This window comes from Erithacus rubecula, assembly GCF_903797595.1.
Source record: "Erithacus rubecula genome assembly, contig: SUPER_Z_unloc_2, whole genome shotgun sequence".
NCBI classification, from domain to species: Eukaryota; Metazoa; Chordata; class Aves; order Passeriformes; family Muscicapidae; genus Erithacus; species Erithacus rubecula.
This window is the reverse complement of record NW_027635860.1, coordinates 3100267-3116864: the sequence shown is the minus strand read 5'-3', so window position 1 is coordinate 3116864 and position 16598 is coordinate 3100267. Positions and strand designations below refer to the sequence as shown.

Sequence of the window (16598 nt, the reverse complement as noted above, 5' to 3'; positions counted from 1 at the left end):
CTTTTCACCCTCAACAGTACCAAAGTGAAACTGATGAACTGCTTCAAAATGTAAACTTTTTAGACCACAAAAAACACAGAAGTTTTCAAATGCAAAATGAGGAAATTTCAACTGGAAAACTAAAAATATGGCAACAAATTCTGAATAAAATGAGCAATTACTTTTCCCTCCTGAGTAGCCCCTCAGAGAGTTTCCTCAAAAACCTTAATTAAAAAAGGTTCACTCTTCACCACATAAGAGAGTTGTGTCCATCAAAGTGTTTCACTTTCATTTCTGAACCTGAGATACAGCAATAAGCTTCAAAGTTTTGCTCTCGTAGTTAAGACAAAAATAACACATGCTAACGTCATACTTAAATATATCATGTCCCTAGTACAATCTTGACATATATTTATGTAAAAAACCCATGTACCTACTGGTATGATAACCTTTCATGCTTGCATTCTGTATGTGTCACAGAATTTGTCAGCACTGGGGGCTTTCCAGTTATTTTATTATTAAAGTGAGTGGAAACGGAAACTTAAAAGGGCAAGCTCAACATAACTATGGGCATAGTCATGCATACGTTAACAGGAGATACTAAATATCTTCCAGAACAAGCTATACAAAGTGCATTTTCCTATTCAGTACAATCTGCAGCAACACAGTTTGATTATAAAATGTCATCCATCTGCATGATTCTGTAAATGCTCCAATACCCTCCTGCATGTCAAACACCTTATCTTCAAAGGTTTAGCTTCTGTTGACACTTTAGTAGTGAACATTTTGAAAATCCCCTTGATTTGAAATATATGTATTTTGAAACACAGTCTCTGGAAGGCTTTTAGCAATTCTCTCTCGGTTTGGATACAAAGTTTCTCTTGCATTTTTTAACTCTAGTTTTTGTACACTCGAGTAACACAAAAACTCTCAAATGGCAATTCAATGAGCACTGGGAGCTTCCCCTGTCTCCTAAAAATTCATATACTGATGATAAGGCTGAACTAAGGACTTTTAAGGCCTCCAAAATCCATTCTTCTGCAAAGCCTTGGCATACAATTTTTAAGCTGAGACATCAAATTCATTCAAACTCCCTCCAGCACAGCTAAGAAATCTTACAGATTCCACTATGAATTTAAAAAGCATGTAGACTTTAGAAGGAAAAGGTCTTAGTTCAAGCAGGTAGGACACCTAAACATGTAATGGTGAGCATTAGCTCTCACCAGAAAAAGAAAGGAAACAATTTTAAAAATAATTAAAAAAAAATATATAAAAACCGCCTATGAACCAGCCTTCTTTGATGGTCTGCAACATTTCAATCCAATTCTGATTAGGATTTCATTATTTTCACTCACATCAGCCTTGCATGTCATTGCTCATCTCAGAGCTCAGTGAAGTTGAGTGCTCCTCTAGCAGCACAGTGCAGGTCAAGATGCTCATGCTAAACAACTGAGACCCTGTCTGCACTGATGTTCAAAGACAGGAATTGTGAGAATCCAGAAATCAGAGTTATGCAAATAAGTCTAAAATTTTGATGCATCTGTTTTCAACTCTCTAATAAACTTGCTGCAGTTTTTTCGAATGTCACAGATAATTTCTGAAATTCTAATTTTAATTCCAACAAATCATTACTTTCCCCACAATTATTTAAGATTTTTAAGAGATACACTGCACATATTCATCTACTGCTTACACAGAAGTAGTTCCTATAGAAAATCAACAACTATAAAGATATTTTAGATAGCTGTATATTGCTTGCATTTTCTATCTGTCCAAGATTTTTCTTCTGGTCATTAATTATGTTTGCTGTAGTGTATTTTATATGTCTGAATATAACTTCTAAAACTATTCCTAAAACTATTCAGACATAAAACTTAAATGGAAAATGACACCTTTTCAAAAGTGACAGGACTGACACTGGTAAAAGTATACAAGCACCAATTGTGGAATTCCATAGCGGCAGATGTCAGTATTTTATCATTCATTTACCTCCTAATTCAGAAGTCCTTGTCCAAGAGACTGAACAGTGATATTTTGGTCACCAGTTCCTTTCTTATGTCATCTCTAAAATTAATTTTACAAGAAGAGATTTTTGTAGTACTTTAAAAAGTCACTAGAGAGGCTTTTGACCTGCATACAAGTAATTACATCTTAGGTTCAACCAGAAGCTGAAGAATGAAACAGCATACTGAAATGCTTCCTTTGCTCTTGTTACATGCCAAATGCAATTTTCTACAATAGTTATACTATGAATGTATTTTGTTTCTTTATCACTGAAAGAACATCAGGAAGGATTTTCGATAATTAGTCGATCACACCTCTGCTTTAAGTACACTAGAGAAAGAACATGCAATTTAAAAGCTTTGAAAGATATATCTGTTTATTAAAAAATATAATATTTTCCAAGTTGGACTGATTATGAGGGTAAGGTTAAAACATTAATTACTTGAACTGTGAATACAGTACAAAAATTGTTTCACTTATTTCACTTATTGCTACAGACTTCCCAACACGTAACACCATTCAGCAAGTTAGTAAAACCATCATATTCTGAACCATAAGTGAGTCATCATACACATTCCATCCCTGAGGACCACAGCTAAAATTTTACTTTGTTCTACATTAAGTCATCAGAGTTTAAAACTCATTTTAATTCACCACGTAAAGCTCAAAACTGTCACTGAACATCCTACATGTCTGTAAACTATCAAATCAAACCATTTGTAAACAACGTGCCTTCTAAATCACTTCAAACCAACAGAGAAATCTGCCTTTTCAGATAAGTCATCATCTCAGAAGACAATGTTAGGGAAAGTGTTCTTTTCAGGAAGGGCATGATAAAAAGGCTTTGGATACATTTAAACTCCTAATTTAAAAACCACTGGAATTGCCCAGTTTAAGACACTGACAAAAAAAAGCTCTGTACTTTTTCATACATCACACAGAATGTAAATACACAAATTATTGTACATGATAAGTGCTGCAAAGACAATAACATTATAAGAAAATTGAGATCAACCCATTAAACTGGTTAGTGAGCCCTGAACTGTGTTAAACACATATCCATTACATCTACAGATTGCAGTAATTAAGCTTTCTGCATTTTATTGCCATAACTCTTCATGAACAGTACATTTTATAAATTTCTTTCAGTGAAATAAAATTAAATATATATATGCTAACAAAGCTACTACAATAAGGATACTAACAGCTATCTTTCTAATTCTCTGAATTGCTGTTAAAAGTAAATTTACTCATCACAGAATGACTCATTCTTTACCAAAAAAAAAGCTACCAAACAGGTATTCAGAGTTGCCTAGTTTTTAATGGAATATCTCAAATATTCTAAAAAGAAAAAAGAAGGAAAAGTGTTTAAATACACACTTGAAACACCTGAATGCTACTCCTAAAGTTTAAACAAGATGACTTACCTTACAATTGTCTTTGTCCACTTTATGAATAGACAAAACAGAAACAACCACTCTAAAAAATCAGAAAAAGATTGATCTGATTTTACTATACACTCTTCTGTAAAAATTTATAATTATTATATTTGGACTGTACCCTAGCTCTCACATTTCAGAACATACTTCTAGTATCACATTCCCATACGAGTTAGCAAGAGCTAAAATTCAATTATGGAACACAGTCAATTACTCATGAGAAGAGACTCCAGGTTATTGAACTATTTGTTCAAAGATAAGTATTTCGCCAACTGAATGCAAAGCAGGTTCAGCAGCAGTCATCAAGTAAAAAAACTGGGCATGCTAAAAGCCTCATGATAAATTTCCTCAGCAAATATAAATGCAGCAAATACAACATCTCAAGGGAAAGTGAGGAAAAACCCCAGAATGTCAGAAAGTCTGTGTAAAGTGGAAGTGGGAACCGTCCACTTAAGAACAATACAGAAACAGCAACCACATGAGCACAAGTGGAAGTAAGAGCTGGATTAGAGGGGGAACAAACAGACTTTCTCTAAGCATGTTAGCACCTTAAAAAATTTTAGCAAAGTAAATGTGTGGGTCTCTGGTAAATAAGGCATGAGACCAAGCCACAAATGACAGGGAAAAGGTATGGCAAAGGTCACAGAAAGGCTTCAATATTATTCAGTGCTTTCTTTGCCTTGTTTTTCATTGATCTGCTCCCTGGCCCATCCGAGTTCCACCTGAGCATCATGGTGATGTCTGTGGGACTGAAATACTGCACACAGTAGCAGAAGACTGGATCAGGGACAAGATGAGCAGAACTGGACATTTCCAAATCTCCAGGGACAAGACAGAACGCATCCAAGGGTGCTAAGGAAATTGATTAATGTCACTGTGATACGGATCTTTTCTTCCGAAGGTCACAGCAGTCGAGTAAAGTGTCCTGGAAGTCATTTGTATTCACAGAAAAGTAAGTACCTGACCAAGCTGACAGTGAGAGGGTCAAAAGATGAAGGGAGAGCAAAGACTGTAATTTACCACAAATTCAGGGAGTTTTTGACAATCTACCAAAGAGTCCTTGTTGTTATCCTCAACTAGCTAAATAATAGCTATAGAAAAAACAGGGAACAACTCATCTCAGAAATACACAGCAAGAGTCTCAGATGGAAAAAGCACAAATTGCAGCAAATTAAATTTTAATAGAATAGAAGGAAAAAGGTCTTCACAAGGAGGGCAATGAAACCATAGGACTGGTTGGTCAGAGAGGCTGAGAAATTACCAATTGTTATGATATTCACGAAATGGCAATGCAAGGCCCTGACTAACCTGATCTGACTTCAACAGTGAACTGAAGTATATGTCCTCAAAAGTGCCTGTCCAATCTAGGTTACTCAGTCATTCTAGAATACACAAGAGAAGTTCATCTTACATGGCATCAACCTTAGTCAACCTGACAGGTCCAGCTGTTCCAAGGAAGAGGTTACTGCTTCTCTAAATGTCCATGAGGTTGCTTCTACAACTGATCCCTGGACTCAGAATCAGATTCTCCAAGTGTGCTGTAGTCAAAATTAGCCTGGACATCTAAAATTGTAGCTCTTTTGTAGATACATATAATTTTTTTTACTATAATAAAGAATAATCTGAACAGGCTGTTCTACAAGTAGATCTGAATGGGTGATGACTTCTGGCAGGAAGGCAAGACACACACAGCTGAGGGTATGACAGTAAGCAGTAATCTCTGGACACAGCTGCCTGTAATATGCTGACACCCTTCCATGTAACTATTTAAATTGTTTAAGCAACCACATCAGGAAAAAGTGCATCATGACTAGGTCGCCAGGGCTAGCATTCAACAAAGCAACTGTTCTTTGTCAGGTAACACAGAGACTCAAATAAGCTAGTGTGAGTGAGGTAAGGAGCAAGGACTAAGAGAACAGAAAATAAAAAAAATGTATGAGTTTTGTCAGCACTTTCCTTATTGCTCAGAGAATCCACAGTTGCAGGCACTGGAAATGATGTAATGGTCATTAAAAAAAAAGTGGTAGTTAGATCATTCAGTCACTTAGCTATCAGGTCACTGTTACATTAGAATCTACAGATCCCTCTGAGCAAAATCAGCTCAATGGTACAAGTTCTGAACAAAGCTTGTAACAAAGCAAGGGCTTAAGGGGAGGAAAGATCAGACGAATTCATGGAAGCAAAATCCCACAAGAGTTATTAAAAATATATAAAACTCATCCAGCTCAGAAAACCCTGAATCAAAAAAACAGAGACTGGGAAAGTAATATAGTGAAGTTTCATTTATAGACGCTTGGCCTGTGGGAGACAAGACATGAGACTAGTCAGATCTTTGGGATATGCAATACAAGCTCTTTGGTTCTAAAGTCTCGCTTGCTCAAATAAGCCCCATTCATAGGCTGCAAAATCATATGTGGAAAACTATACCCTCTATTCATCCTTTACTTGAAAGTTTAAATCTGAGCTTATAGACTTCAACCAATTCCTAAACTTCTCTGTGGACCAATCAACTATTGAGGAATGTTAGACTTTGTGTACATCAGGAGACAAAATAATTAACTCAATAACGTTAAATCTATTGCAGTTTCTATTAGCAATGTATTTTCAATTTTATTTGATTTTAAATTTTATTCTTGTTTCAATATAAAGAAAGCATAACAAGTGAACAAAATTTTGTATATCTGTGTCAGAAACGGAAGCTCTAATAGCATCTTAATTTATGCCCTAAGGGACTCATTAAAGAATCATACAGAAATGAAATTTTGCACAATCGCCTCAGCCAGTGGAGATCCATAGCTCAAGACATATTTATTCAATCAAATGTACTCTCATTTCCTTTAGTAGTTTCCTACAAGTCCTTTGCCAGTTCAAAACCTTTTTTCCCATACTTCCACTGATGTTCATCTGCAGCATCAAAAATTTTCTTCAGGTAAAAAAGTTTGCCATAAAGATCGTAAGTAATGTATTGAGAGAGTAATGAAAACAGTTTATTTTTTTCTCCACCTAGAATATTTTGGGAGTGTCAGAGGCATTCTCTCCTAGTCCTGTTGAAAGAAACAATGGGCTTAGATTACATTATCTACAATTAACACCTCTGCTGATCAGTGTATTAGGATGAAACTTCAGCAAATTCTTCATCCTCTAAATGTCAAAGACAGTGTCTCTGCTCTGTTTCTGGTCCTGACATTCCTCCCTTTGCAATTCTTGTTGACTCTACACTGCTTCTATTCAGTAAAAATACCAGCAAAATACTTTTAGATTTTTGTTTTATCTATCCATGAAGTCTCATTCTGTATTGTGAGATTTAATTTGCTCTTTGAACTATATGACTAATTCCAGCCTCCCCCATTCACTTCTTGTGTTGTGAAACCAGCACCATTGTGTCTTCTTCCTTCACACACCTCATGCTGGAGAGTAGTTTTGTGGACACAGTAACTATCCTCTTCAACTGAGGCTTTAAATTTTCTTTACTCTGATGCCTGAAGAAAACTGAAGAGACTCAAAACATTACCTATCACACCTATTATAGTCTCATGGTTTCCTTATATTCTGAAACAATATATTGCATCTTTTCTACCTTTATACTTACACTTATATTTGTAAATACTTTTTATCAGCAGCAATCACCTTCCTCCACTTTGCACCTTGCCTTAAAACACAAGCTTCTTTCTCATCTATAACGGGATTATTGTGCTACAACAGTCAAAATTAATGATACTAAGTAATTCTAAAAGTATTCTTTGATATCAAAGATTTTAGAAAATATTCAAAATTACATAGTTCTATTCTTAATGTGTTAAGATTTATAGTTATCAGAAGAAAACCTATCTTTATTTTATATATAAAAACAATTGAAAAGTTCATTTAAATCACTCATCTAAATACCACAGAGATGAAGTAGGACATACATGCAAATGATTTGAGTTTTGGTAGGATTTATTTTAAAAAGTATCATATTCAAAATTCAAGTGATTGAATGAACTTCAAAGCAAATGACAAATTAACAGATGGCTGCCATTACATCATTGCAGAACAATTGTCCAGGTACAAGGACGTAATATTTTTCCAACATGTAACAAAACAGCCTAATGCTACTGCACTTGCTTCATGGTATGAATAATATCATATCCAAACACTGATTCATATGACTATAAAACAAGAAGCTGCTGTGGATCACAGTTCAATGAGCTTTTATTCCACTGAGACAAAGTGATTCATATAATAGACATTTTCTAAACTTCTGAGAAACTATGCCACATTAACTCTTCCATAAAAGAAGGATTAAAGTATGATACAAAGCCTTAACTGTCCAGAGGTTTGATATACAGACATTTGCTAGGGTCAAAGAAGTGCTCTGACACAAAAGGTATTTAGTAAAATCTAATCACTTTATTACTTCTGCTAATCATAAAAAGGCCTTTTTCTCTCTTTTGTTAATGTGAAGATGTCAAGAAACTGGGATTGCAGTAAGAGCTATTTGCATTACACAGTCACACTCACTTTGTTTTACTGACAATGTTTCACTTTTCACAAGTTCTACAGAAGTTTTTGAGCTCCTCCATTTCAATATACAAGACTTCATCTCTTCTGAAATATGAGGAAACACTTTCTGTTGTTTATGACATTACTATAAATCCCTTTGAGCTTCTTCCTTGATGGTCTTCAAAAATACCTATTTTGAGTGTGGTAACTGTTGCAAGGTAACTGGTGCTGCATATTGAGATCAGACAGTTGCTCCCCCCTCATATCATCAAACATTGAATAAAATGTCTCAAACCCAAAGCTAGTGCAAAACTGTAACATAACTGGCTTGGAGTGATAAGTAGCATGAGTATTTCTGAAATGAAACAAATGAAAATGAACAAGCTGCACGTCCTAAGAGTGGAAATACCACTAGTAACATCCTGCATGAAATTAAAGCAAATACTTCTACTATGATTAGTAGCCTAAAAAAGTAGAAAAAAGAAAAAGAAAAATGTTTAACAAACACGAGTATCACTTCTACACCTATTTTAGGTTTGACATTTTCAGAGTTAAACACTTAAAAAAATACAAATATCACACAGCACTAGTCAAAAGTAGACACTTTGCTAATCTTTCTGAACAAAGTCATTATTTTTACTTCTTCAATGTTAATGGAAGCTGATAACAGTCGCTACGAGCCTCTGTTGCCTAAATCTATTTTCTCTCCTAGCAAACACACACTTTGGTAGCTTATTCTTTTCCAAAGCACTTAATAAGAATTTTGGAGTCATTGCAATTTAGATTTTTCAAAATCATTCCATATACTATTCTTTAAAAAATTCAGGCTGGAATTACGTTAAATTCGTCTACAAAATAAAAGTTCAGGAAAAAAAAAAAAAAAAAGAAAATTGTAACTAGTGAATCAACTAGCTACATTCACCTAAAAGCATGAGTGTATGGATGCATACATGGGTATGCAACATTCTGCACAAGGTGAAAATAGAAGTTATTTAAAGTGTTAATTCTTACATTTACAATAGTTAAAATGTTTTGGGAGTAGTACCAATCCCTGCAACACCATTCTTTTTTCACATTTAGACTATTACATGAGCTGTTGCAGAATACTAAGTGCAAGGGAGTAGCAAGACATAACTTTATTCAGAAACATTACAAATCTAAACTTCCATATATTGAAGAAAAAGATTTTTTACACACTCTGTCCTTCAATAAATCACAATATATTACACTTTCTTTTCTGCCCATATCACTTTTATATGTCTTTACTACAATAAATCAGTCAAGTAAACAACCACTAGACTTGATCTTCAAAATATTTTCCAACATAAAGGATTCTGTATTCTAGGGTTCACTAAGCATTCACTGAACTATTCACTAGGTGAATTCACTATTCACCTATTCACTAGATGAATTTTCATCTCCTCTACTTAAAGTAATTCAAAAGAGCAAGTTCAAAAAGCAGTAGACTGTAAAAGGAACTAGGCATCCTACAGCATAACCTTAAATCAGGGAACACTTAAAATTAGAGAAAACATAAGTATCCAGCATCTAAAAATACTTAGATACAGTGTAACATTGTGTATATATATTCTTCACTAAGTTATCATATAAATCTACATTTACATGAAAATACAGAAACCATGGTATCAGCTTCTACAAGTTTAGCCTAGGTTAAACAGTTCATTAGAACCTCAGTTCCAGGTAAATGGTAGAGTCCTCAGCTGTGTGAAATCCATTCAAATTATTTGGAATCATTTGTATTTGCCTAGTGTAACAAGGCAAGGTCAGTGACATCCAGAACAAATAAACAGTATGGACCTTACAGAAGAGATATGTATTCTTGTTTTTCCTACAAAGTTTTATTGATGAGTTTGAATGAAGCTTCAGATGTTTGGTTTCTAAAAAGATAGGAAGTAGAGGATCAAGAGTACACTGAAGACTAAAAGTATGTATTTTAATGATGCAATCATAAACTGGAACTAGAATAATTAAATGAGTAGATGGCTTCTAGCAAGCTTCTCCATTTCCTGCAAGTAGGATTTTCAAACTGATGAACTTTCTCATAGGTTACTTTCTGCTTCTGCACTATTAAACTACAGGTATGACAGCTAAGCATTATGAAATGGCCTTTGCAACAACAAAATATTAACGACTGTATGAAGCCAGATTCCACCTAGCTTCATATTCAATATCATATTTCTTTCCCAGAAAGATAAAAAAGAGCATGCCACATTATTGAATCAATCTGGATTTCCTTAATCACATATGGTAAAAGATTTACTAAGTTAAGTAGAGAGGTTTGTAATTTTTTTTAAGTATTTGAAGGTCTACATTACAACAAATCAGTAATTTTAAAAAAATGTCCCTAACATCTTAGGAAGATTATTTTGTAGAAGTAAGTACCTTGCTTAATTCTGAGTGTGTTTAGAAATGGCAGACTTAAAAATTTTTACTTAATCAAACACATACTTGATTATGAGACTAAAAAATGTGCAAATCAGCCCTTTTCACCAACCATTAAAAGAACTTAGTAAATCAAAGTGAAACATGACAGAGAAAACTGGCAGACTGGCCATGGAAATAACTAACAAAGAAGCGCTGAAAATATTTGACTCATCATATGATGCAATGAAAATCCAAATAAAGCTTTTATTTTTTTAACTGTGGAGAAACAAAACTTAGCAGGCCAATATTCGAGAGATGGAATCAAAACCAACTTCTTACAAAGAATGTCAAAGATTACTAGAAATTAAAATATCCGTCATATGGTGGTGTGTTCTATTTAGATGAAAAGATATTCAAATGCAGTTAATTCTCAGGAAAATATTTCCTCCTACACACATTCTTAAAACTGATTTTTTCATAGTGGAATTGATTACTACTATTACACCACTTCAATATTTCTACATTGCCATCTCAGTGACTGATGTAATTTACTTTAATCAGATATTCAAAAATCAGTGAGTTGCACAATGAATATTCCATGTTCCAGTATCCCACTTCCGTGGCAGTGAAGGTTAGTCTGGAGTTATTTTCCATTTCCAAGAATAGGCATAAAAATTCCTACTCATACCTTACTTCACACATGTCTGAAGATCAAAAATGAATCAGTAACATTTTTTATGCAAAAAAAATTCCAAGTTATTTAAAAATACTCACAATACCATTTTTTGTAACCTATGGTTATTTAAAACAGAATAACTATGTAATTATACTTTGTTAAAGCTGACCTTAAATTCTTCAGAGATATTATATTCACCTGCTTAAATCTCTATGCAGAAGGGAAATACCAAGAAGAAAAAACAACATCACCCCAACTTTTCCCCAGAAATTACTTTTATTTTAGTGGACATCACTATTTCGCAGAGGAAAGGAACAGTAAAGACCATGTATAAGCTGCAGAAACTCCCAGACCTGTCTCAGCAGATGCCAAAAGTCATGTCAGGTCATGCAGAGTGAGCCAACCAAACTCCACACTTGTTCTGTGCTTATGATACTGTTATCTACTCTACTAAAAATGTATCATTAGTGTAACCTTACCATCTATTCAGCTGTACACTGAAGATTCACTGTAAAATATTACTACATTCAGCCTTTCAGAAACCTGTGATAATAATGTTACAGAAATAACAGAAATATTAATTATATTAAGCATTAATTTCTCTCTGTGACAAAAAAATCTACATCATTACACATAGAAAAGATGGATCTATGATTTTGAAAATGCATTTTCCCTAAGCTAAGTACTTATTGTTCTGTTTATGTAAATGCCAAACAGTAACCCTGTTCCTGACAGAAATAGACTATATACATTTAAATAAGAGATCATTCCTTTTTGCAAAGAAAATTTGACACTTTTGTTAGTTGTGGGGTTTTTCATATCTGTTTACTTTGGCATTCTTGATGGATTTTAGTCACAATTTTTCAGGCAATACAGAACCTTACCTCTGTCAATGGCTACTTCACAGAATGATGAAAACTGCAACAGCTAAACTACATCCCTGGTAATAATAAACAAATAAAACAACAAAAAAAAATCTAATTTTTCTCCTGAATATCAAAACAAAGCAATTATCTCAATTACCAATACTGTTTTCAAAACATAACCTTTTACTTAAGGTCATCCCATACATTCTTTGCATCTACAGAGGAACTAGATACATGCTGAAAGAAAGATTCCTACTTGGTGTTTGGTCCTAGTTAGAAAAAAATCCTAGAACAACCAACCCAGCATAACCCAGCAAAATCTGGAACACCCCAAGGCAACTCAGTCAGTAACATCAGACATACTAGAGTATAGTAATGTTAAGTTCAGATAAACACTTCTTCAGCCATATAAAAACCCTATTACTCTAGAAATTCACCAGCAATCTCAGAGTTCTTAGCAGTCTCTTTACAGTCCGATGATACACTTTGAAATTGACTACTACAACTTGATCCTCACATATATATCCTCATACATACTCAAATCAGAATTGGATAAAGTGCTGTACTAGGGTGTCTCCCCATTCCCTTTTATATCTTCTGTCCTGCCATGCTCTGGGTAAAGAATCACTGGACCTTGTGGATCTCTTGTTCCTTAAATGTGACTCTTCACAATAATAAAATCTTCAGTAAGATACAGACACTTTAAAGATAATGTCAGAACATATTTTACTTTTAGAGCAGGAAAAGATCTTCAACTAAACACCCAAATTAATCCCAATCTTAGTTGTAGCAGTACTATTACTTCACTATTCTGCATTTATTTGTAAGGATAATTTTTTCCTTCCTGTCACTCAAGCTGGCTTTCTGACGTGACAGCTTAAGCCAAACTTTCTTTGGCAGCAACTCAGTAACTACATCTTACATACCTTATCCTTGGTTATGCAGGAGTACACTAAAGATTTGCAGCAAGCCTATTACAATCAATAGAAGAACATGAAATGAGTGCACTGTCCACACCACACAGAGTAAGAAGAAAGAAAGTAGAAACCACAAAACACCCTTATTTCAGAAACCTTCACAGGTTTATGAAAGGCTGAGTGTAGGTAATATTTTACAGTGAATCTTCAGTGTACAGCTGAATAGATGGCAAGGGTACACTAATGATACATTTTTAGTAGAGTAGATAACAGAATCATAAGCACAGAACAAGTGTGGAGTTTGGTTGGTTCACCTGACATGACTTTTGTCATCTGCTGAGACAGGTCTGGCAGTTTCTGCAGCTTATACATGAGACTGCAATAATATCTTGTTCTTTGAATGATGTTTTCAGGAAATTCAACGATTTTTCCATTGACACATCATACTTCACCACTGTGAAGCACTACTTCCCCTTTTAATGTAAGGGGCAGGGGAAAGGAAAAAACCCAACCAGATTTAGACTCACATACACATTTAACATGTTTCTTTATGTTGTGCTGAGAAGTAAAGATGTTGATTCTGAGAAATAAAATATCAAAACTCAAAAGAACATGTTTTTCACTGTCTTTTGATACTTCATTGAACTGCTAAAATCACAGAATCACTGAATGCAAAGTTTGAAGGAACCTCTGGTGATCACCTTATCTAATATCCCTTGAAAGGTCACTTAGAAGAAGTTCAGGACCGTGTCCACATATAGGAATTCTGAAGACTTACATTTTCTAATGCAGTAGACAGCTCCTGGATGACAGGATGAGCTAACAGACATCTACACAATCTGCTAAAATATACAGCACCTGAAAAACCTGAAACACGTACTAGTCTGACAATTATTTTATTTGGCCCACCATAGCAAGAAATGCAAAATGCAACTTTCACTGATTTTTTTTGTCCTTGTTTTTTAAATAAACACCTATTTTCCTAGAGGAATAAACACTGGGGGTTTCTGGGGCTTTTTTTCAGGGGAGTTGAGATGTTTTTTTTCAAAAGAAAATAAAAAAGAAACTTTGTCACTATGACTGGTTCCATTATGTATAATCACCTATCCTTTAGGAATAGAAAAGCGTGTGTCTTTGCAGACATTCAACCACACCAAACTAAATTGAAGTTTTAAAAATAAATTTTTAAAAAAAAGGTATTGTAAAGAAAAAAATTGAGTAAACGTTAGAGTAGACCTCTCTGACTTGGAAAAAAGGTTTTGTATAGAGATATCACATACATATAGCAGGGAATTCTAGCATATCACAGAATCTATAGCTACAATACAATCTGTAGTTACATTCCATACTCTAATTTAGGACATCTCTTTCATAGAACATGAAAACAATTTACTTGGGGTTTAACCCATTTTAAAATGGAGAAGCATCAGAACTGACAACCTATCAGCTTTTTCACTATTTGGACCTCTGACATTTCTGAGACTACCTTAAATCCTTCTTAATTCACAGAGGCTTATTTTTTTCCTATGAACAATGAGTAAGGACAACAATAGCTGCTTCCTATGCTGCATGTACTATTATTTTTGTACTCCCAGTGTTTCTTTCTTCCTCTGTATTTCTCACTTCAAGATTGAAGAAAAGAAAGCTTTTTAATAGCAACAGTGTTATGCTCTGGATGACCTCCTATTCAGCTGAAGAGATAGATATCCAGAAATCCGGCACTTCTGAAGTGTTCAGCATGAAGACTTTTGATCATCTGTAGTAGTTATAAAGCTGGCTAGGCATAACATCCTTTTAAGCAACTTAACTATCAAAATTCAGACACTCATTTCTGCATCTAATCTTAGAGAAGCAGTAAAAAATATTTTACCGCTATGGGTTCAGTCCTGTAGAAAGTGATAGTCCAATATAACTCGGTTAAAATTGTCTATTAATTTCCTCAAGTGAAAGAACTTTAAAGTACATGCTATATATTGCCTCACTCAAGCTCATAGCAATTAGTACACGAATCAAGCATCAAACTTAGGAATTTCAATAAAAGATCATAGCTACCGGTTAATTTGCAGGCAGAATTATTATAGCAGAGAGCATTTGGTCTTCAAATGATCACATTTCTCTTCCATATTGGAAGCAATCAATTCTGTATCAACTCTTTTCTTTCTGACCTTTTTTAATTTTATGTAAAATGAAGACTGAAATGGAAAACAAAATAATAAAAATATGAACATTTACTCTATTTTTAGGACTTATTACTTATAAAAGAGTAGTTACAATCTTTTCTGTGAGCTTTTATATACCAAAATTCCTGGCTACAACCATGCAACATACACTTAAATATTTATTCTGAAGCACACTTTTTCCTCTTGGATTTTATTTGGTATATTTACAATGATTAAGTGCAGACCTATGGTATACCTCTGTACCTGCATAAGTTTGTTATTAGAGCATATCATATGAACATAATTGTATATTGCCAGTCCCTTTTAAGTAATAGAAAGAAATTTTTTTTAAAAAATTCCAAACCCAGACACATCCATTTGAAACAATTTGCTCTTACGTGCTCTATTTTACAAGATATTCCCCTTAAAGCATTCTGTGCTTGAAGTCTTGTAACAGATTATGCATGGGATTCAACTTAGTACACCTAAGTTTGAAAAGTGCCTTTGGATGTCACAGTACCAGTACAGTTCCTGCACTGACAAGTCCACAGCAGTAATCAGAGCCCCAGCCAGACACTCCAAGGCATAAGGATGCCGTGTTTAAGGAAGTGAGTTCTACATGCTATCTTCTGTTGGCAAGAACAGCCTTCTAGGAACTACCTGAAGGGAAGGGTTAGCTTCTACTTCAAAGCATGAAAACTCCAGAACGCTTAGGTCCTTTTGCTACTCTGTGTCTTTGTTCTGATAATTAAGATTAACCTACTTACTGGGTGTCTGAATTGAGGATTGTCCAACCAGGTAGCAGAGTACAGAGAGAGAAACTTTAACTTTGGCTTGCCTCCAGGTGTGGTAGCACTCTAAGATTCATCCAGAAAGATGAAACTATACAGAGAATATCAGATTTACAATCAAAGTAGCTTCCCTTCACTGATCTTTTCAAATGGACAACTTCTCCCATGTTTATTGCTACATTGAGACAGACTTCTGCTACAGAAAAATGGTGGGGAAGTCTGTGATCTAAGATGAATTTACCAGATTTTTTTTTTCTTATAATTCCACTAATATCCACCCAGCATCTCACTCATTCATACAGGCTAGAAGAAGTGACGTGGGAAAAAAAATTAATTTTTCCTTCTGTTTAGAAGACATGTGAATTCACTGAAATTTTAGATATAATTGAGATTATGCACCTGAGAATGGCTTGATGATTTTGAAGGCAGAGTTACAACAAAAAAGTCTTATGACATACAGTGAAAATTCAACAACAAAATGTTCAACCTATGAACACTTCCAATATTTTTAATTGGTTCTAATTCATCTCCTTTTTGCAAGACCTACTTTTACTCCAGATCTGCCGGGAGAAGTATCACCTGCTGACTCTCTACAATAAAACCGAGTTACAAGAGATACTTTCCAAAGAACTTTGCCCAGTAAAAACAGATTTAAAAAGTGACCTCATGACAGAAGAGGAAAACTGCACTTAGCTTATGCTATTGTCAAATGCAAGCATCTGGCAAAAGTGTCATAGAAAAACATTTGAAACAGTAAATATAGCAGATGCCAAGCTTAGCAAAATGAAAGAAATTCTGTCACAGTAATGACAAAAGAAACCCCAGCAAACCCTAGCATAGTGATATTTTCAAGAACAACATTGATACATATGTTTAGGTGATCAAACTGCTCTATTTTAT

General features: G+C 34.4%; 1 protein-coding gene across 3 annotated transcripts in view; it reads right to left on the bottom strand.

The window, feature by feature from the left end:
- Positions 1–16598, bottom strand: part of AUH (AU RNA binding methylglutaconyl-CoA hydratase) — a 110029-nt gene that overhangs the window by 22892 nt on the left and 70539 nt on the right. Inside the window, exon 7 of one of the 3 annotated variants that reach the window (XM_079331150.1) lies at positions 6121–6466. The exons of the other annotated variants lie outside the window; for them this stretch is intronic. Coding sequence (XP_079187276.1) covers positions 6426–6466 — 41 coding nt within the window. The 3' untranslated portion in view covers positions 6121–6425. Of the gene's footprint in view, positions 1–6120; positions 6467–16598 lie in introns of those variants that run through there. 3 annotated transcript variants of the gene reach the window in all.